The sequence below is a fragment of the Falco punctatus genome (genome assembly GCF_963210335.1).
Source record: "Falco punctatus genome assembly, chromosome: 7".
Taxonomy (NCBI): domain Eukaryota; kingdom Metazoa; phylum Chordata; class Aves; order Falconiformes; family Falconidae; genus Falco; species Falco punctatus.
Genome location: NC_137587.1, coordinates 41,693,065 through 41,713,338, shown reverse-complemented (window position 1 = coordinate 41,713,338; position 20,274 = coordinate 41,693,065). Strand labels below are relative to the sequence as shown.

The window sequence follows — 20,274 nt, the reverse complement described above, 5'->3', positions numbered from 1 at the left end:
ATGATGGGACCATATTTGCTACTTTTCTCTCCTGTAAGAGAGGAAAAGCCAGTACAGACTACAACTGTACATTTCCCCAAGACATGACAGCTACTTAGCTTGCATTGTTTGATGCCACTGACTTGAAAATAAAAATTATCCAGGGTTAGAGAAAGTATTACAGAAATACTATCTTTATATTTTAATATTGCATGTGTTTTCATACATTACCTTCGGAGCTCACAATAGATGGGTAAAACCGAGGTATGGCAGAGAAAAGAGAAGGCCATAGTTGGTATTGCATAAGCACTCTAAAATAAGTAGAAGAAAAACATCTTGTAGGTTGTTTGCTCTTACAGATGGTTGGAAAAATATCTGGATGAATTCAGAATTTAGTTCAAGCCTTGGAAGTCAGTGGAAACCTTTACACATTAATGCTTTAAGGTAAATCTCTACAACACTGAATGGCACCTCTGAATCATTCAACAAAAAAATGGACCTTTTCAACTAGTACTTCAAGTGGTGGTCATAGCTTACTATTGTACAACCAGGAAAAATCACGCTGTCTGTAAGCCAACAACTGAAAGATTCTTTTCTAGCTATATTGGGGTCAAATGCTTATGCAGAAAGATCAGGAACTGTCCCAGACCCAGTGTATCTATCATTCATGAAATTTTCTAAGAAGTTTTATAAACTCTAATACCCATAGCTACCTGTCAAGTTACTGATTCCTACACCCTGACTTCAGTATTTTTCAATTACTCCTTCACAAAAACTTGAATACCACATCCAGAAAATATAAAACTTTAGATGTCAAAGCATATTAAGATAGTTACATAATTAAAGTTGCAACCACACAATTAGTGGTATATTATTCCAAAAACTTGTAACAGAAGAGATGAATCATCTAGTACAGCTTATTCATTTGCCAAGTGGAATAAGCTGAACTATTAACAAACACTTTGTGCTGACATAATCGGGCCCATACTAGCAAAAATGTGCACTTTCCACTGATAAAGTTAAAATTTAAAAATAAAGATGAGTCCCAAGACTCTTCAAAGCACAAAAGGCCAGAACCTCAAAGTAGGTATTTCTGGTCAAAGCAAAATTTCTTCTTTGATCTATAGATAACTTTTACGTCATGTTTGCATTGCCCAAGCTTTTATTTTCTTTATTTCTCTTTTTCTTGGGAGGGTGGGGATGGATTTTGTTTCTTCTGACAAATGCAACTGTGTCCCTCTTAAATTCCACTACACTACAGGCCTATCCCAGATTTATTCTTACCTTTTTCTGTTTCTCCTCACTCCACAGAGCCTGGAGTTCTACATGATACTTCCTCTCCTACCAGCCTTGATGGGTGGTGACATGATGTAAATGCCACATTAATTAACAAATACCAGAGCTGGCATTTAATGAAATGCACAAGATTGCATTAGGCCTGAAGAATTAAGCTTCAGGTAAGAAAAAACTAAGATAAGGCCCAGGCAGTTTCAAGAAACCTGTTCTACTTCACCAGGAACTGAAAGCGTGCATACAGCCAAGTAGCACTGACTTCTAGCTGAAGGCATATTAAGTTGGCTTGATCTGACTGCATCATGAGGCTGACCACTGCTGCATCTGTTATACTTTATACTTTGGTCATACTTGCAAAATGTTTTCATAAATGCTAACTTGGACAGCCAGTCTTCATATAAAAAAGAAAAAGTGAGCCGGGATACCACTTGGCAGCAGGTATAGGAAATATTTCAACAGCCTATAACTAGTTTTACAGAAGAATAGCTTACCCTTGATAGAGTTTAAACCCCATTCTTTAAAAACCACCAACCCCCTTTAAGTTTGCATATTGTTAATAGAGATTACCTCTTTTGAAAGATGAAAGAGCTTTGCTTTACAATCCCCAGTAGAATTTGAAACCTGTAAGAAACGCAAAAAAATGGCATAACGAAAGAATAAACCCAAACCACAGACGTGAAACTTTTTCATTTCTGTGATGATTAAGAAAAGAAGGAATTTAAATTACAAGTGATTCTGAAAGTGTTAATGTCAAAAAAGTATTACAGTTACTAATAAAATTAGAAGAACTTCAAAACAGCATGCACTTTACCTGTAAAGTCTCTATGGCACTGCTTAGAGGTAGAGGACAAGGGATCGACCATTTTTTTATCATAATCTGCAAAGACCGTATATTTAATGTATGAATGACACACTAAAAGTCAGTTTAAATTTAGATATACAAACAGTCTGATATTTTACCTACATATACAAAGCAGGGAGCTACACCCATAGTAAATTAACAGGCTTGACTGGTAGATAGTTAGGCCACGACAGCAGAACTTGTCAGTGCCATTGCATACAGCTGCTTACTCTGCACAGCTGGCAGCCTTATGGCATGCCTGTCCGGAGGTGCTAGATGGAAATGAGCTCTGACATTAACTGAAATACAACTAGCACCCTGCGTTCACTCTCTGTGTGCCACGCTCACTGCCTCCCGTGCAGAATAGCTGCTGTGTTCGCTATCCCAGGCTCTTTCCCTAAGTAGACAAGCCCTTAACAGAGATAGATCAGAGCCTAGGGCTAATCTTAAAAGGCAGAAACATATGGTTTGGACTAGAAAGCAAAGGAAAAACAATAAATGCAATCATTGTCCCAGAATGTCATTGGGGCTTTAGCTACACCCTGCTGGTTTAGGGACTGCCAAGTAACAGGGCTGAAAATCAAAGGGAAATTAAGAAATGTTACCTCCTTTTTGAGGAACCTGGTTTAAAATGATAGTTGCATTGCTCTCCTCACCCTAATTAATTTCCTATTGTAGTTGCCTGGCTTCAGCGGTTATAATTCTTTTGAAGCCTAGAGCAAATAATTAAAAACTTAATTAAAGACTCAGATTCGCGAGAAGAATAACATGGAAGAGAGCGCTTCTCCTGGCTCAGAAAACTAGCTCTTGCTTGCAGCCAAGTGGTGTTTTCCAACGGATAAGGATTAGATGCTCCCTCTTGCTACCAGTGCCAGGAGAAACAAATAAATGCTACCTCTGGACAAAACGTGGGGAAAGGAAACTGCGGGTACACAGCATGCTAAGTCCATTGTGGCAGTAACACATCTTAAATTGCATGACTGAGAACAAATTATGACAAGTCAAGTTGCAGAACTACGTATTAGTTTGCTCAACAGCAGCCTGCAAGCTTTGTGAAAAAGGACTCTCAATGGAAATCCTCCAACCATGGTTCTGATGCTAAACTGGTACTGCTTTACACCAGGAGATCTGTTCTTGCTCCCTTATCGCTTGGCTAAACTGCCTCCCTCTGTGCAGTGTGAACTGCAACCTCATCTAAGGAAGGGTGTAAGAAGGGACAAGGACATGCTAGCAGCATACCAAGAAGTTCAACCTAAGAGCAATCAAGGGAGGAGGAGGAAAGGACCAAACACTAACAATGCACCTTGGGCCTGTATCACACATGTGCGTGACTGTCACATGTGTCTCCCCTGCTTCGTCTCTTCCCTGTGCACTAAGCAGCAAGAAGCTGTGAGCTGAGACACAGATGCAGACTACTGCTGCTGTAGGACCGCAACCAGGGATGCATGGCTGTGCTACCTCCCCAGGAAGGCCAAGCTTGCTGGCTAGCTGAAGACATTTATAAGGCTGAGCAAGGCAGCAAAATAATTTTTCAAGAAGATCTCTCTGTATTTCAAGGCACTCAGACAGGGGAAATAAAGGAGTGGCTTTGAAGGCTCCAAAGTAGAAGGCTTTGTAGGAACTCCGGCTAAAATTGGAATAGGCCTCCTGAGCAATGAAAAGGGGCATAAAGCTAAAGGGCAAGCTTTGGGGAAAGTAAAGTGTGCTTGGCAGTGGTGGGGGGCAGGGCTTCCTGCAAGCTAAACAGCAAAGTTATATACCAACACTGCAGAGGGAGGGCAAGACAAGCCAAACCAAAAAAGCTGAAGAACATTTTTTCTAAAATAAAATAAATACAGATTAAAGACAGATTGAAATAGAAATAAAAGGAGACAAAATAAAATGCAGTAGCTGCATTTAAAATCTGTAGTTATATTTGCCTGCCTGCTTAATTATTCAAATCTGTTTGGCTTTCCAATTGTAGTCTAATGAGATCCCCGTACAACAGGGAGAAATTTTTAAGTTGGCAGTTAGCTGGGCAGTCATGCAGGCAGCACAATCTTCCTCAGGAACTTTAAACTTATTTCATGTAAATGCTGTCTTTTGAATATAACAAACATTTGGTTTTAAGTGAAAAAACCCTAAAACCCAAAGAGATCCTAGTAGAAACAGGGTATTTCAAACCCACACCAAAAGCATTGCTAAAAAAAATAAAATAGAGGCTCAAAATGTTCTAATATTCTCAGTGATGTTGCTTTTCTGTATCCTGTTGAGGGAAAACAGGAATCCCTTTATTCCAGCAGTACTGACAACACTCAGCAAAGAGGGGCTCTCTGTGCATAACATCATTCATTGCATATGGCAGGTTCCCAATCTGCATCACATTTTCTTCTGGGAACATAAGAGATTTATAAAAATACCATCAGGAATCATTAACACCTTTGTCGAACAGGCTACCAATAGGGCTGTCTCCACAAAAAAAAAAAGAAAAATCTGTCTTTACTCTTCACCAATATTTAATATAGCAAGAGGGGAGGCAATAAAAAAAAAGTTTAACGATCACATTTAATTTCTTTTCACTTAGGATTCAAGTCAGGGAAGTATTCAACAATCAGAAACAAAAGTTCTCAGGACCTCACAGAATCTGGCTTTGAATTAATAGTTACATATATTTGTTTTTTCTTCCAGATCAGCTCGTCTCAGTGTTTTCACTTTTTTCGAAGTGAGGACTACAAACACTACACTAACTTTAAGGGAAAATACTGAAGCACAGAGAGGAGATAATGTGACCTGCCAAAGCCCCACAGCAGAGAACAGAGAACAAAGAGTAGTCTCTAGACCTTTTGCTCAGTGCACTCACTAGACCCTACTGACCAAGACACATGCTGTCTGTTGTACCTATCTTTTCTGCAGGCTGTATTAGAACTCCAGTTTGCTGGCAAAAAGCTGAACAGATGGTATGCACTTGAAAATGCACAGAATTATTGTATATGCAAAATATAATTGTATTACTTCCATATGACTAACACAGTTTTCTTCTGGAACAAATTAAAACCTATCTGCCATACAGAAATGAACATTGTGCAAACTAAAACACCATTTCAACAGCACATACCACCCACTTCAAAGCAATTAGATAGAAAAACTAAACCACAGTTAATGCCTTTGAGTTTTGGTGCCTAAAGAAGTCACAGAGAATATTCTGGGAAGAATGTTAGTTTTCTTTAAATATCCATAACTAGATATTTAATACATCCATAATTTTGACCTCAATTAGATTTACTGTGGCTGCTTCTTTGTCATTTAACAACAAAGAGTAAGCATACAAATTCAGCCATTTCATAAGAAATCCAGTAGTCTGTATACTCTTTCATTAGCACTTTCTACCTACTTTTTTGACAGAGAATCAAAACTAAACCCTAGCTTAAATCATCCCAGCTTGACGTGTCTGCACACAAGTTTTGCTTACACACTTGCTTTTTTGGAGCCCAACATTGTTTTCAAATGCATTCACCCATTACAACAGCTTTCTTCAGAGATGCATGCACGTTCCCACTGAAATCCAGGAGTTGAATTTGTTTTAAAATGCTTGCAACTAGCTTCAGCCTAAGGCCTATTTCAGCATTACAGTTCATGCTTTTTCTTTCCTTTTTTTTTTTTTTAAGATAAATTTTAAGAGAGGGGTCAAAAGTTAAGGCAATTTATAAATATTACAACTGCATTTCCATTAGCTCTGGAGAGGCTGTGGCTGCTCCTCAATGTTCAGCTTAAGAAGAATACTTCCCAAGGTCCTACAAACACTGCAATTCTCCAGGGATACCCTAGGGAGATGTTTTGACAGCTTTGAAGTTTGGTTTTATCACATGGTTTAGTTCCTAATGGATTGCCTTGGTCTCCTGGATGGCATGTTTGTTCAACTTGCCTTCAACTCTGTTTATCCCTTTGTAAAACAGGTATTAAATGCAAGTCAATGCAAGCCAGAATGACAGGGGAGCGGGGGAACATTTTTTCCAGGGTCCCAAATAAGATTCTTGTTTCTATACCTAGATGACAGAGTGTGAGTTGCTTGGTTGTACTATGTATTACACATGGGCATTAACATACTTTTTCCCTGTAAAAAGAACAACAGTGCAACTTAAAGTCACATTTTCCCTCTTAGATCTGCCTAGCAGGTCTCAATTTTGGTATTTGGAAACATCAACCTCACAAGGGCCTTGAGAGGGTGAACATCAGGGTCAAAAAACCCCATATGGCTCAGAGAAAAACTTTTCCTTTCAGCGGGAAAGAAGAATAAGGTCATTGACGTATTAATGAATCTTGTAAAATGCCTTAATGAAGTTCTAGTTTTCTTTGCCTTTTTTTGAACTCTGTCACTCCATTATACATGTAAATTTAATTTATTTGGAGTATATTAAATTTTCTTCTGCACTAGTTGCAGTTAGTTAGAAGCTAAGAAAACAGAATTCCATTCCACTACCAGTAGGGAAACAAAAGTGTATGTGCCAGCTCCCTTCACTGCACCGTCAGCAAAACAAAAATATTGTTACATTTACCAGTCCAAAATATAATTATTTTAAATCTTTTCACATGCTTGAAAGTTCATACACATTTCCATGCCTCAGCAAAATAAACGTAATCTGTCCAAGCAAGCACATACTGAACTTAAGGAAATCTCTAAATTTCACATAAAGAGTTAAGGGGGGAGGGGAAAGACAATTCATTTAAAAACAGGCTTATGAAAACATTCAAACAATAAGAAAAAAAAATAGATAAGCTGTGCACAGATTTTTAACTTACCACAAGAGCAAAGTACACCATAAAGAAAAATGATAAACTACTTGTGTAGCCAAGAAAGCCTGTAAAATAACAGTAAAAATAAAAGAGAATTTATAAGGAAAGTGATCCTAATGTACAGCTAAAGCTTTACATTTTAGGCATGTTTTCTATTACAGTGCTTGGTATCTGGGGCTTAGGACTCAGAATAACAACATTCCAACTGCCTGTCACAGATCATTTATGTAGTTTTGTAGGGCAGAATTAGAACTGGCTTACCACTAATGGCATGCTGTAAGTAAATGCAGCTCTTTAATGTTCTGCTGTAAAGATTTTATTTTAGTATTGCAGACAAAATACTACTGCAACCCAAGTAATAGGTTAACTAGGCAGGGCTGGAAGGCAGAACACACTACAACAACTTAAGTAATCCCCACCATCACCAGACCCCTGCCAGCTAAAATAAATAAATAACCCATTAAGGTTTTAAAGTCTTCAACTGTAATTGCTACTAAAGTAGAATAATATTCGCTACCCTCCGTTAATTACTCACCAATTTTAGGAAGAAGCGCAAGAGGAAAAACAATGCAGACTGAAGTAATCAGTAGCAGCAGTCTCCCATCAAGGTACCAAGACCTGTTGGAAAACCTATTTGTGATTAATACAAAAAGCTCCAGAGTCCTAAAAAACAATCACTAGGGCAAGAAAAAACAAATAATTTCCAGTCTCACGTGCTATTTACGTTAATCTGTATTCCTAGTTTCTGTACAGTGACATAAAATAGAGCTCCCAGATAAACAAGGATGCAGAGCGTCATCCTCTAACAAACCAACATTGCAGACAACGTTCCATAGGCAAGTGTTTGCATGGATCCTAAGTCTCATGTGTGTAGTTATTTCTCAGCCACACAACATGCAAATCGCTGCCTTTATTCAAAGCAATGATCAGAGGGCAAGAGTATTTTGTACTCTACAATTTCCAACAGAAGTACTTATATAGTACTTCTACACATATCTTGAATTGGATTACACTGAGTTGCATATTTACATAATTGGAAGAAACAACGATGTCAATTCCCACTTACTGGTGAACTTCCCTTCCAGTTTATTACTCCTACATGACCCTAGCTGCTTACCATTTCCGAGAGCTGTGAAATAGAAAGCTATGCTACCCAACCTATCTGTTTGGAAATTCAGTTATGTTTTCTAAACATCTGCCCAAGTTTCATTACACCTATCATCACAGCATTCAAATAATAGAAGAAAACAAGAAATAAATCAACTTTCAGTTAATTTGAAATTATGTTTTCTGTCCAATGGTGATATAAGCAAGAACAGCAATAAGGAGGACTTATCTTTAACTTCACACAAAGCGATCACTTACTCTTTGCATATATCCACACAAGAATTAAAGGACAGAAGGAATGGAAATTATGATAATGAAATCTGCTATAGCATTTAAACATAAAACTACAAATAGTAAAAAAGCATTGTAGAGGCATATGAAGTTTTAATGCATTTGAAATCTATTCAAAGCATCAAAATCTCGTCTCCAAATTGAGCAAGGTACAGATGGATAAGTTGTTAAGAAACAGAAACATCTCCCCCTAACTTGGTAATAACCATAATATCCTGTACTGATAAACATCTTGCACATCAGCCTCCAACTTTACTACCTATAAACACCTTGGCCTTTGACCTTCAAGTTTATTTAGTCCAGGATATGGTTAGCACCTAATAAACAGGCGGCACCTCAAGTTATCATAAGGAAAGTAGCACAACACCTGTGTTAAAGAAAAATTACCATGTATGTAGATTAACTGCTGTCGTACATTGTGGACAACCACTTGTGTCACTCATTTGAAAAAATATGTAATATAAATGAACAGAGACATTTCAAGGTTGAGGGCATCTTCACTATATCAAAATCAAAGCACTCCGCAAGCAACAATGTCTATATCAAAAATTACTCAAAATACATCATTCTTAAAAAAAATTAAAAAATAATAAAAAATAATTTTTTTAAAAAAGTATTATAAAGTATTTCACTACTACTGCAGTGAAAAGCAACTTTGCCAAGATCACCTCCCTGCTGTAGTAGGTTTGTGTTGTTAGCATTTAGCATCCACGTGTTTTTAAAACTTTTCCTATCTAGTATGGTGGATGTCCAGATTACGAGGAACAGTATCATAGCAGTAGGTGAAAGTACAATGAATGCTGTACTATGTGTACATGTGGGACCTCTGGTTTAAGTCTCCTGATTCCAAACATGCAGCAAATCCACAACTGCCATTGTAGCTCACAAGCTCAGCAGGACAGAGAAAAAAATATTTTGGTTACTTTATGGTAAATGAAAAAACATTGCGGGGGGGGGGGGGAGGGGGGAAAAGAGAGAGGAAAACTGCAGTGAATTGATGGGAAAAAGAAAATTTTGTAGATTGCTTCATTTTGGAATACTAATTCTTTTATTTCAAAACATCTCAAAAAACTGAATAGCGGATCATTTACCGATTATAAAAAAATGCATCCATTTTTTCCTCAAAATACTGTTGTAGAAATACACTTATTTCCAAAGGCAAAATAAATGTTTTGATACTGCCTTGAAAATCAGTGTGATCTGCAAATTTAATCCTATATGGTAAAAGCATTTCAAATATGAAATACAGAATATAAATCCTTGACCCTACTGAAAATGCTTTGGCATGCAGATGCTCCTTCTCCCTCCCCCATATTTTAACTAAAAGCAGACATTTATAAATCGCTTTAATTTCATTCCTGAATGCAACAGGACAAGAGGTTCATATGTTCTAAATTAGGATCTTACTCTCAGTCCATATCAATTATATAACACACAAGCAAGACAACTTAATTGCATCAATCATATCCTCCTGACAGGGTCATTAAATGTTAACAGAGGGCTCACAAATTACAACTTTTTAACACAATCCTCATTTGAAACTACATTTATGTCATGAAAACTATGTGGAATTCTTGTTATGCAGACAGACTGCAACATCTCAACTCGCAATTAACAAGTGTTCACATTGTATGTTTCTGGTTTTTGATAAAGACCTGAAGATGTATTACACACTGGCTCTGAATCTTTCAAACACATGCACACCTGCTAACCTTTACCTATAAAAATAAATTCAATGTGCAAAACATTCTTTAAATGGCTTTCCCAAATGTATGGCTTGGGAGGGTTAATACATATAAAATATCTTCACAGATAGTTTAACTGACACTTTTGATACATTCTAACTACAGTTAAAAGATAAATTCTGCACCCAAATGAACACGTATGAGATGCTATAACAACTTAATGAAACCAGAAGAGCCATGCAGCAACATCTGGAAACAAGTGGTCCAGCTAAAGAAGTTTAATCAAACTAGTCAATCTTTACGCTCCTTGCATAAATAAGTTGCTACTTAGGCTTGATATTTTATTATCTATTTTTGTTCAACAATTTCCTACAATTCAAAAACTCTGTTAGTAAGAAACTACTCTAAACATCTGCAAATAAATGTACAGAAACAAAATATTATGATCTACCACGGCAATTAATACGGCAAAATATATGAAATATAGATGTGGGTGTACAGAGAAGGTCATCTGTGTGCATGTACCTGGAATGCTGCTTGACCATTGCATTTGAAACATTTGCTTGGGCAAAGAATAGAGGCCGCAAACTGTGTCAAATGAACATTTATCAATGCAAGATCTCCCAGTAACAGAGGCAGAAACAGGACGAGACCTGGGCTGACATAAGCCTACCACTTGGGCTGGGGTCAGTATTCCTATGGACAATTTCAGCTTTCTAAATGCAAATCTGAACTTAATTTCCATCTCAAACTGTAATTTTGGCTCAGGAAAAAGTATGGGTGGTGGCAGTGCTGACAGCACACTAAGAATTACAATGGCTTCGACAATTCGTAATAACCAGTTAAACCACTGTAACCTGTTTGTGAGCTCATTGGTGCTCACATCCAATCTGTGATGCAAGATCTGTGCTAGCACCTTGACAAACAAAGCTGGTGGGAGTGTTATAAAATAGGCACCTTCATCAAGAAGTTGTTTATACTACCTTTTTTAGCAGAACAACCCTTTGAGTAGTATGCATGCATGCAGGACCTCCAGATCCTACCCAATACAAGTGTATCTTTGGTAAGAAAAACCACTTTGCATAAACAGGGTTGACATAAAATTCAAAAGAGTAGGAAGTGATGTTATATGCTAAATTTGGGGACAGACTGGAATGCATGTTCAGCAGATACAGCAGCAGGCTCAAGACTGCTGTGTATGAAGAGTGGAGTTAAAAGTAAGGTCTTGAAGAAGGTGATAGCATCCACATGAAAAGTCGATGGCTACCCCAGCTGGAAGAGGCTGAAAATTACATATACACATAAAACATAATAGTTTAAAAAAATTTCAAAAAATCCCTTACTAAAAATTTATTATCATTGCAAGGGCCAGCATGGCAGAAAGACAGAAAGTAAGATTACCACCACACTTCAGTTCTCAAAATGTTCGTTACAACATGGGAAAGTCAGAAATTACAAAATACAAAATGAACTAGAGTACCTTTTGGAAAACTGATTTAAAACTTAAAATTCCCCCACAACATTCAGAAATAATACAAGCACCACACCACCTTGAGATGATTTTACCACATTTCAATCCAGAGAAAGTATTGAGCTCAAAGCATCTGAAAATAGCAGTTCCAAAAACCAGCTGTAACACAATCTAAGATACACTGCCATGAATGACAGCAGCACTGGAACAACTCAAGCAAGATATTTCTGTGCTGGAGCTGCAATGTTTGTCTTAGTACAGGCACAGATTTCTTGCGACAGTTTTGATAGAAATCTGAGGGACACACTCCTTACATACAGCTTTATAGCTCAATTGCAAAGAATAATTTCTTTACTGGGAGCCAAGTTAAGGAAATATAAACCAAGTCTGGAAACCTGGCATTTTTCCCAAGACAAGTCCGATTACTGGAGCAAGACAACAAAATATTTAAACGTCTGCCGGTTTTTGTACTGTGGTTTTGAAATATGTGAAGTGATAACATGACAGCAGTTTAAATGTTTCTCCTCCTCTCCCTCCTGTCCCCTCCTGCTTCCCCTTTTAAATTTTTACAGAAGGGAGATTTCTGTGGATGGAGTTTTGCCACTGGCTTTAAGGTCGTCTGATGAGAAATTGCTGTGAGGAAAGAATTGCGCTCTGTGTATATGTGCCACAGCAGGCTCGCACATGCCAAATACATTTCATATTCCAATAACTCCAGTAAATAACTGATTATTTTAGCATGTGAGATCAGAGGGAAATGTCAGTACCCATCTCCTTCAACAGTCCTGAACCACACTCTTCCTCAAGACAAATACAGAATGTATGAAGCGTTTTTCCTTACCCACTTTCGTCTCCACTTAAGAACCCCGCAACAGCACCAGGAAGTTCAGACTTAACAATAAAAAGATAAGATGACATAGCTGCAAACAGAAGCAGAACAGATTTAGTAGCGGAATACCAATATCCCTGGCTGTAACAATTAGCACGGCTTAACCAGAGGGATTACGACTAGAACATCTCAGCTATACATTAGACACTATGGCACCAGAACCAGAATTTATTTTCTCATATTCTTCCTTCAGAAATAGCTGCAAATCCCGAAGTATTGTACCGATGTTAGCTAATGCCTCCAAAGAGACTGATATGATGTGAGTCTTGAAACAAGGAAAGCACAATCTAAAGAACTAAAAGGCAAAACAATATAAAATACAGGCCCGACCTTTTACCTGGGAACACGGACCTACAGGCTAGAGACAGACTGCAAGGCTGCCGCACTTCTCCTTCCTCTTTACTCTTTACAAGTCATTGTTAACGACAAGAGTAAATAGTAAGATTTGTTTCCATTAATACAATTGGGTTTTTAAAGACTCGGGTTTTATTGTTGTTCAACTGCTGCTGTAGTAAATAAATACATGCTAGAAATGTAAAGACAAGAATAGAACTTCAAAGGTGGGGTTTTTTTATATATACTTCATGGTTTGGCCCTTAGAGGCAAGAGAATTATCAGTGACAGATCTCTGCTTCTCAGCTAAACCCACCACCAAGAGGACGCCAACAACAATGTCAAATGCAAAACTATACATGAACTGCGAATCAGAAGAGAAATTGTTAAGTTACTCTTACAGGACTATCGACTTGCAATGAAGCATTTATAGTTCTGTTCAGAAGAAAGCAATGATGCATACATATATATATTCAAAAGCTACTTCACTATCATTTTTCTCCTTTACTATATAAAATTATCAAAGGCATAAATGAGAGTTTTTAAGTTAGAATTTAAACTTAAACTTAACCTGATCCTTCATATAGTGTTGTGTCACTTTTTTCTTTTACATAAGCAGCAAGTATTTCTATAAATCAAAAACCAGCAGAGAATTACTCAGAAAAAAAAATAAATCAAGCCTTACAAACAGCTTCAACGAGTATCAAAGCCTACATGAAACTAATTTCCATCCTTCAGCAGCAAGTAATTTTAGTAACGTGCCAACAGTAGTTTAGGTACATTTAAAGCTTGAAAAAAATTCATCTGTTGCATTCAAATTTTACTGTTCTGTATTTAGTAATTCTTTGGAATTTTACCAGGGTGTATTTATTAGTGCTTTAAAATTAAAACATATATTTTTAAAAGGTAAACCAGCAAACTTCCATAAGCTGATTTTTTTTTTTAATTAGTTTGTGAGGTTTGGGGGTTTTTTTTAAGGAATGTTTTGAACTTTAAAAAAAATGTGTGGACTCAGACACTGCTGTTCTACAGCAGTTAATGTTAAATTTAAAGAAAAGTAATGCGGTCTCTATAAAGAAAGCAAATTCAATTAATACAAAGTGACATCTACCTACCGCAAGGTTAAATTAAAACCATTTGGTAGGTCGCTAAATAAGGAAATATTCACTTCTTCATAATTAAAAGCTATGGGTTTTCCAATATTCAAGTATATTTCCCTGTTGACATGTAGCTGTTGATTGTGTCTGGTGAGGTGTTTATCTGCTGTCTTGATTTTATTCTCCTGTTTGTGCACAACAGAACGTACATTCAACCACAGAGAACCTTACAGCATGCATATTTCTAAATCACCAAATTTTCTAAGTAGATTAACACAATTTCTCATGCTAAGCTACAGGCAGATGCATATTTCACCCTAAGCAAAGGGAGACTTTCAAAAAAAATTAAGTGGGGTAAGGGAAGAAGGAAAATTCCTCTAAATTATAATTCTACTTTTTCATCATTAGCCTTTTTTCTTGTATTATACAATACTTTATACAAAAGCAAGTCAAAATTTTCATATGTTTACATCCTTCAGAAAGATTTCAAAATTAGTTCTTTTGCAGCCTCAGCTGCAGAAAGCTTCAAATTAATTTCCAGATCAGATTTCCTCCTAATATGCAATCTGTCACTCTTCCCTTGCATTCCTATTAGCCTCTGGCTAATCATTTGATCATTTATCCTTTGTTGTGTGCTTACTCTTTGTTTTTAAAAGAGGAGTCCTATTTCACTGAATTCCACTCCTAAGAAGGAAACCAATCATGCACCAAGAAACTTGCACATGCTAAACATTTGTATGCATCTTTCTTCCTTTCTCTGGGCATATGGGAAACAATCTCACATAGCAGGATTTTTTCCTCCCAGTATATATTCTCTTGTTTGCTTCAGAAGATGAGGAAAATAAAAAAAAAAGTATGTTTATATCCTGATGATTAGGTAAGACATGAATCTCGTACGGAAGCCTGAGCAGTACGCTCACGCTAAATAAGAGTTTAAAAAGTCAAATCCTGCTTTTTCTTCACTTACACAGTTGTAATTCTCCTCACGAGCAACAGCTCCTTGTAGCTTTACACAGCATGAAAGAAGAGACACTAACCACTCTAGAACTCTCTGAAACACCCTACAAAGTGAGCAAACGTTGATTGTTTTTTAAAGCTAAAGCCAAAACAGCCAAGCACCTTCAGAAATGTCACAGCAACCTGAAAAAATTCTCTCAAGTGGGAATAAAGTGCATACAACACAACAGAGAAAACGTCACGTATCCTTTGCTCCAAATTCGAAATTTTACTTCACTTCCCTGACGCCACTGCAACTGAAGGCATGTCAAGTTATATTGTAAAAATTAAACATAAGCTATCCTTGGCAGTCTTAATGTATAACGGAAGGAAGAGATTACACAGTCACAAGGCTAAACTGTGACACAAGTGAACACAACAAAAAAGCTTACACTGTGCTTTGATTTTTTCCACTTTGAAATTATTATCAGAACGACAGAGGAAGTCAATATTTCAATGTTTTAATGGCTAACTTTTAAGGCACCTTTTATCACATACAAAAATTATAACACACATTCATCTTTAGAAGCGTTGAAAAAAAATTAGCAAGCATCAGAAGCAACGTTCCCTTCAAAGTTCACCCCCCTGCAGATGCCTAGTATGGGAGAGCAGAACTTGGTGCTCTTGCAACCCAGTCTCATCCCCTAAATTAAGAAAGAATGTTATGTTTTCTTCGTATCACCTCTCTGCAACATGAGACTTCTATCTTTAGCACTGAATGAGACAGGTTTCCTGCAGAACGAATGGTGTACAGTGACGTAGTTGAGCCTTTAGCAATAGGCAGATGCCACCAGCGCTGAACTACAACTGCGTGAACTACAACCTTCAGATAGTCACTTCCTAATTTTCAGATCCTGAATTTGCATACAACGCTACTTTAAATCATTTTCAGTATGCACTAAGAGCTACCTGATGGAGAACAAAGTAGGTCTGAACTTCTCAAGAGGCCTAGTCACAGAAATGCCATGAAACAGCATTCATCAGAAATCAAAATTATATTGCTATTTTATTATTCAACAGGCTTACCACTGTCTTGAAAGCAGCAAAAAATTACATTCTTAAGCTACGTAACGCACTGCCATGTTCTGAAAATTTGGTATTAGCTCTTCAACAGAAAAAGAGATGTCTGTTAAAACACACAATAGGGCACTTGTTTTATACTTTCATTATTATAACCTGTAGTGCCACCATGAGATATGACTCTCAATAAACAAACATATTATGCATACATTATTCAGAATATCCCTAATGTGCTACAATATTGTTTAATACTGAGCATATGTGCCCCTACCTGAAAAAACAGTAGCTGCTGGAGAAAAGGGAAGCCAAGGTTATGTTTTTAAAACAGTTCTCAAAATACATCTTCCAAACTAGCCCAATCTTAAAATCAAGTACATGAGTGGCTTTTTAGTTACCAGAAAAAGTAGTGTAACTTCTCCTTAATATCCTACCCCAAAAAGATCAATTGCTTAAGTCCACAGCAGTGATGCAAGAGAATATGTGCATTAGATTTATGTGTTTAAACATAACATCTAAAATAAATATATAATTTATTACTTCCATAGAAAATGGTTGTGCTAAATCCCTCCCATTTAATTGAAGGGATCGAGTCTCACTCTTCTGGTTAGTTTCTCCTTATCTACCGCTGTAGCTGATCATATTAGAGCAGTACAAAGATGACTTGCATTATTAAGCACCATGCAAAAATGGAACCAAGCTAGCTCCCCGACTTCACACAAGGGAAGGCAGAGGGCTGGGGAAAAACAGAGTGTACCAACACAGCCAGCCACACTGGCTCCTCCGCTCCTACATAAAATAAGGCATACTCAATACCAGGTAAGATACAGATTCCTCACAAATGCCTACAGATAATTTAAATAGATGAAAATGCCTGTAACTTTCAACCTTTAAGTTCAGTCAGTAAGATCCCCATTTCTCCCAAAACACTGAAAAGATTAGAGGCTGAAAGGCAGAAATAGCAGAACAAACACTACCAGTCGCTGCACGCTCCCACCCAACTGAGCTGGATCTTTCATGGCAACTGCACGTGACAAACCCCTTTGGGCTTGTGTCTCCCTTTGCTGGTATGGAGTTTGCTTAAAATTGAATCTGTCCTAATCTAAACAATGTGACAATGTTAAAGGAAAGCAGGAAAGGATTTCAAGAAAGAAAATTAAACTAGAGCGGATTTTGGGCAAGCTCCCATTTTGTCTGTCAAAGAATTAGAATGGAAAAGCAAGATAGGAAGTTCCTCAGTATTGCGTTGAGTCCCTTGTAAGTAATATGAATTGTGGAAACATCAGGAATGATGCATGGATGCCACTGAAAACCATAAACTATTTTAGCTCTCACACCATATAGCCTTAAGAGTATGCTCTTGTTTTCATTTGCAATGAACGCCTCATATGCTCGATTTTAGGAAGTCTCCCAATTACTGGATGTATTTTTAGTATTTCCTGTTAGTGGAAGCTTAAAAAAGTGAAAAAAATTTTTGGGACCATTTGTTTTTAAATACAGATGTAGAATGGAGTGTGTGAAGAGAGATGTAATGCTTGTTCATAGGGAAAAGTTCTGAGAACAGAAATAGGTTGTCAACTTCTTTGCTAGTCTTCATGCTATGGGTACTCATCCTGATGAATTTCTGCTTCTCCTTCCTTCTAACTTTAGCTTTTACCTCAATTACTCTGAAACTTACCGGGGGGGAGGAGGTCCTTCTTATTCCACAGGAAACATGGGGCAGCAGATTTATTTTGGCAAAACTTCATGAGTTTTTGTATGGTTATGCTGACACAACTGAGAAGTTTTCTACACAGCTCATCATATATTCCGAGGCATAGCTGCAGGTTGGGATTTTTGAATATATTTTTTTTAATTATTTAAAGCAAGTTTAATATTCTTTACAATATCAAACTTTCCAACACCCAATCACTGCAAAAGGAAAACACAAGAGCATGGGTCATCAATTGTTAAATTAGTACAGGAGCTGACAAACCCACCCTTAATTAAGGCAGCTCTGCACTGGAAATCCTCACTTTGCATCAGTAAGGACAATTAGGCTTTCAGGTCAAAAGCAAACCACATTGTGAAAACAAACATTCCCGTTTGTTTGAAAACACAATTAGATTTCCCATACCTAAAGAAAGCCCAGTGACTTCTTCAGGTATTAACGATGCAGGTCTCAGCATGTATTTTATTCTTCTAAGATTTGCACCATTCATTTTATTTTCAAAGTTTGTAGAGTACCCTGAGTACAAAGAGGTTATTCCCACCTAAATACGCCATTAAAAAAAAACACACAAAAAAACCCAAACAAAAATAACCCCAAAACAAACAAAACATTTGCCCCATTTAAAATGAGACATTTTGTAAATACTTTAAAAGCTAAATTGCAGAATGGATCAACTCTGGAGAAAAAAAAAATAGCAATTTGCAAAAGAAAATTGCCTAATAAATAAAATGAGGTGGGGTGTTCGGTATTTTTTCGAGTCCACACACAGCACTTACAAGTCCTGGCTCACACAAAGCACGGATATACCCTGCTCCCCGAACCCCCAAGCAAATTCATAGGTTAAATATGTCATCGTTTACCTTACAGGAAAAAAAAAGGGGGGGTGGGGGTGTGCTGGCGGCCGCGGAGCCCCGCAGGCAGGCGAGGCTGGAGGCAGCCGTGCGAGGCCGGGCCAGGCCAGCAGATGGTGGTGCGGCAGCGCGGCCGCCCCGGGCCGACTTCGGCACGCTGGAAAATACACCCACCAGCCCCACGGTGCAGATTCAGCGCGTCCTACGGTAATAGCAAGGCTTTGTGTATTGCCCCTCACCTTGACTGTATCAACTCGCCGTAAAATTCAGCTCCAGGACGGAATCTCCCCTCAGAACTAATCCTGTAACTTCGATTTACTGCCTATGGCACTCCGAGGATGAGCGGAGCTCCCCATCTCTTATCCTCATCCTTTATTCTTGCAAAGGAAGAAAATCGTGTGCCTCTGAGGGCATGTTACTTGCAGAATACCGAAACAAAATCTGCAAGCACCCATTCCAGAAACTGCACTTAATTTAACTGTATTTATACTAGAAAGCAAGTAATTCTTCATCAACTTCAGATAGCTGCCTGGAAAGCTCAGTTCCAACGAGTGACTGCAACAGCGACTTGGGTACAGGCCAGGCCAGGCGCTCCTACAGCCCCGCAGCACCAGAACTCCCCTGGGAATCTCAGCCTCGTGGAAAGAAACCGGGGCAAAAAAAAAAAAAGCCTGCTGCTCACCACGCACACCCAGAGCACCTATGCTATGTGGCAGTACTGCAGGTTCCCCTGCTGCACCCGCTGCTAATAAATTTTAAATAATTACACTCATGTTCTCAGCAGTTTCAATGTATGTTTTGGTGGCACAGAGCTACCAGCCCCCCCTGCCCCCAGACCCGTATGTCCCTGCAGCAGTGACCTTCAGCTGATACCAGCCCGCAGCCCAGAGAAGCACGCCGTAAAACTCCCCGCATGCTTCCCACTCGACCTCAATGCTGAACATTTGTTAGTGTTGGCACCAGGCGGAGAGCTGCTCTTGTGCAATACTTTATTGTGTTTGTCTCCGTTTTTCCACCAGCCTGGCGAAAATAATTCCTTCTCTAACTTCATTACATACACTTTAAGATTCCTACCAATTTTCTCTTGGACACACTGCTGGGGGCTGACCTCTTCCAGTCACAATCCACAGAGAGGACAATTCCAAGAGGAGACATTCCGGGTCTTCCTTCCCCCACCCCCCTTCGGAAAGCATCTAGGAAGCTCCCAGAACTTCCCTGGCAGAAGAGGGGGAAGGGTTGCATGACGCTGAGCCACGGCTTTGGCCCACTGTGCCTCATCCATCACTTCCTAGAAGCACAACACTATTAAAACAATAGCGGGACTCCGTCCAACTCCAGTTGCTCCTGGGAAGGATTACATAAAGAGCCAGCGGAGCCATGGAACCGTGTTTTTGACAGAAGCCCCCCTCACTCCTTCTACACCTCCAGGCATACAGCTTCCCCAAGGACCCCCCTCTCTGAGGGCACAGGACAAGATCTGAAATCCTTCAAGATCATTTTCTGCACAGCAGGAAGACACGGGCCTTGGGCAGATCACTCAAACAGAGGGGCTGAAAGGAAAGGGTCAGGAGGAGCGGACGAACAAAGGGACAGCCTGTAGCACGCAATTTGACAGCTTCTAGGATCTGCTTTGCAACCCCACAGACAGACCAACTCCCTCTTTCAAGAACAAGGCAGTCCACATGGAAACTCATCACCAGTTCTTTAGATTAAAGGGCTGCTGGACTGGGCCAAAATACTGACAAATGGAACAATACAAAAATGAGTAGCACTAGCCATCCCATTCAACCTTTTGGTTTCGCTTTATTAACAAATACCTATATTGCAAGAACAAGTACGTATCAATGTAAGGAAAGCCAGACAAATATTCTCAGTTTAATCCCTCTAAGCTAAGAATTTGTGTATGTTCCATTAAGTCTTTAAGTCACAGTATTTAAGATTAC

At 38.5% G+C, this 20,274-nt stretch overlaps 1 protein-coding gene across 4 annotated transcripts in view; it reads right to left on the bottom strand.

The window, feature by feature from the left end:
* The window catches only part of SLC38A6 (solute carrier family 38 member 6), a 45,740-nt gene that overhangs the window by 13,143 nt on the left and 12,323 nt on the right, over positions 1-20,274 (bottom strand). For all 4 annotated transcript variants that reach the window (XM_080394904.1, XM_080394907.1, XM_080394905.1 and 1 more), the window contains exons 6-11: positions 12,279-12,357; positions 7,419-7,501; positions 6,890-6,948; positions 2,084-2,149; positions 1,840-1,893; positions 211-290 (exon numbers count right to left, since the gene is read on the bottom strand). In XM_080394904.1, coding sequence (XP_080251030.1) covers positions 211-290; positions 1,840-1,893; positions 2,084-2,149; positions 6,890-6,948; positions 7,419-7,501; positions 12,279-12,357 — 421 coding nt within the window. The remainder of the gene's footprint in view (positions 1-210; positions 291-1,839; positions 1,894-2,083; positions 2,150-6,889; positions 6,949-7,418; positions 7,502-12,278; positions 12,358-20,274) is intronic.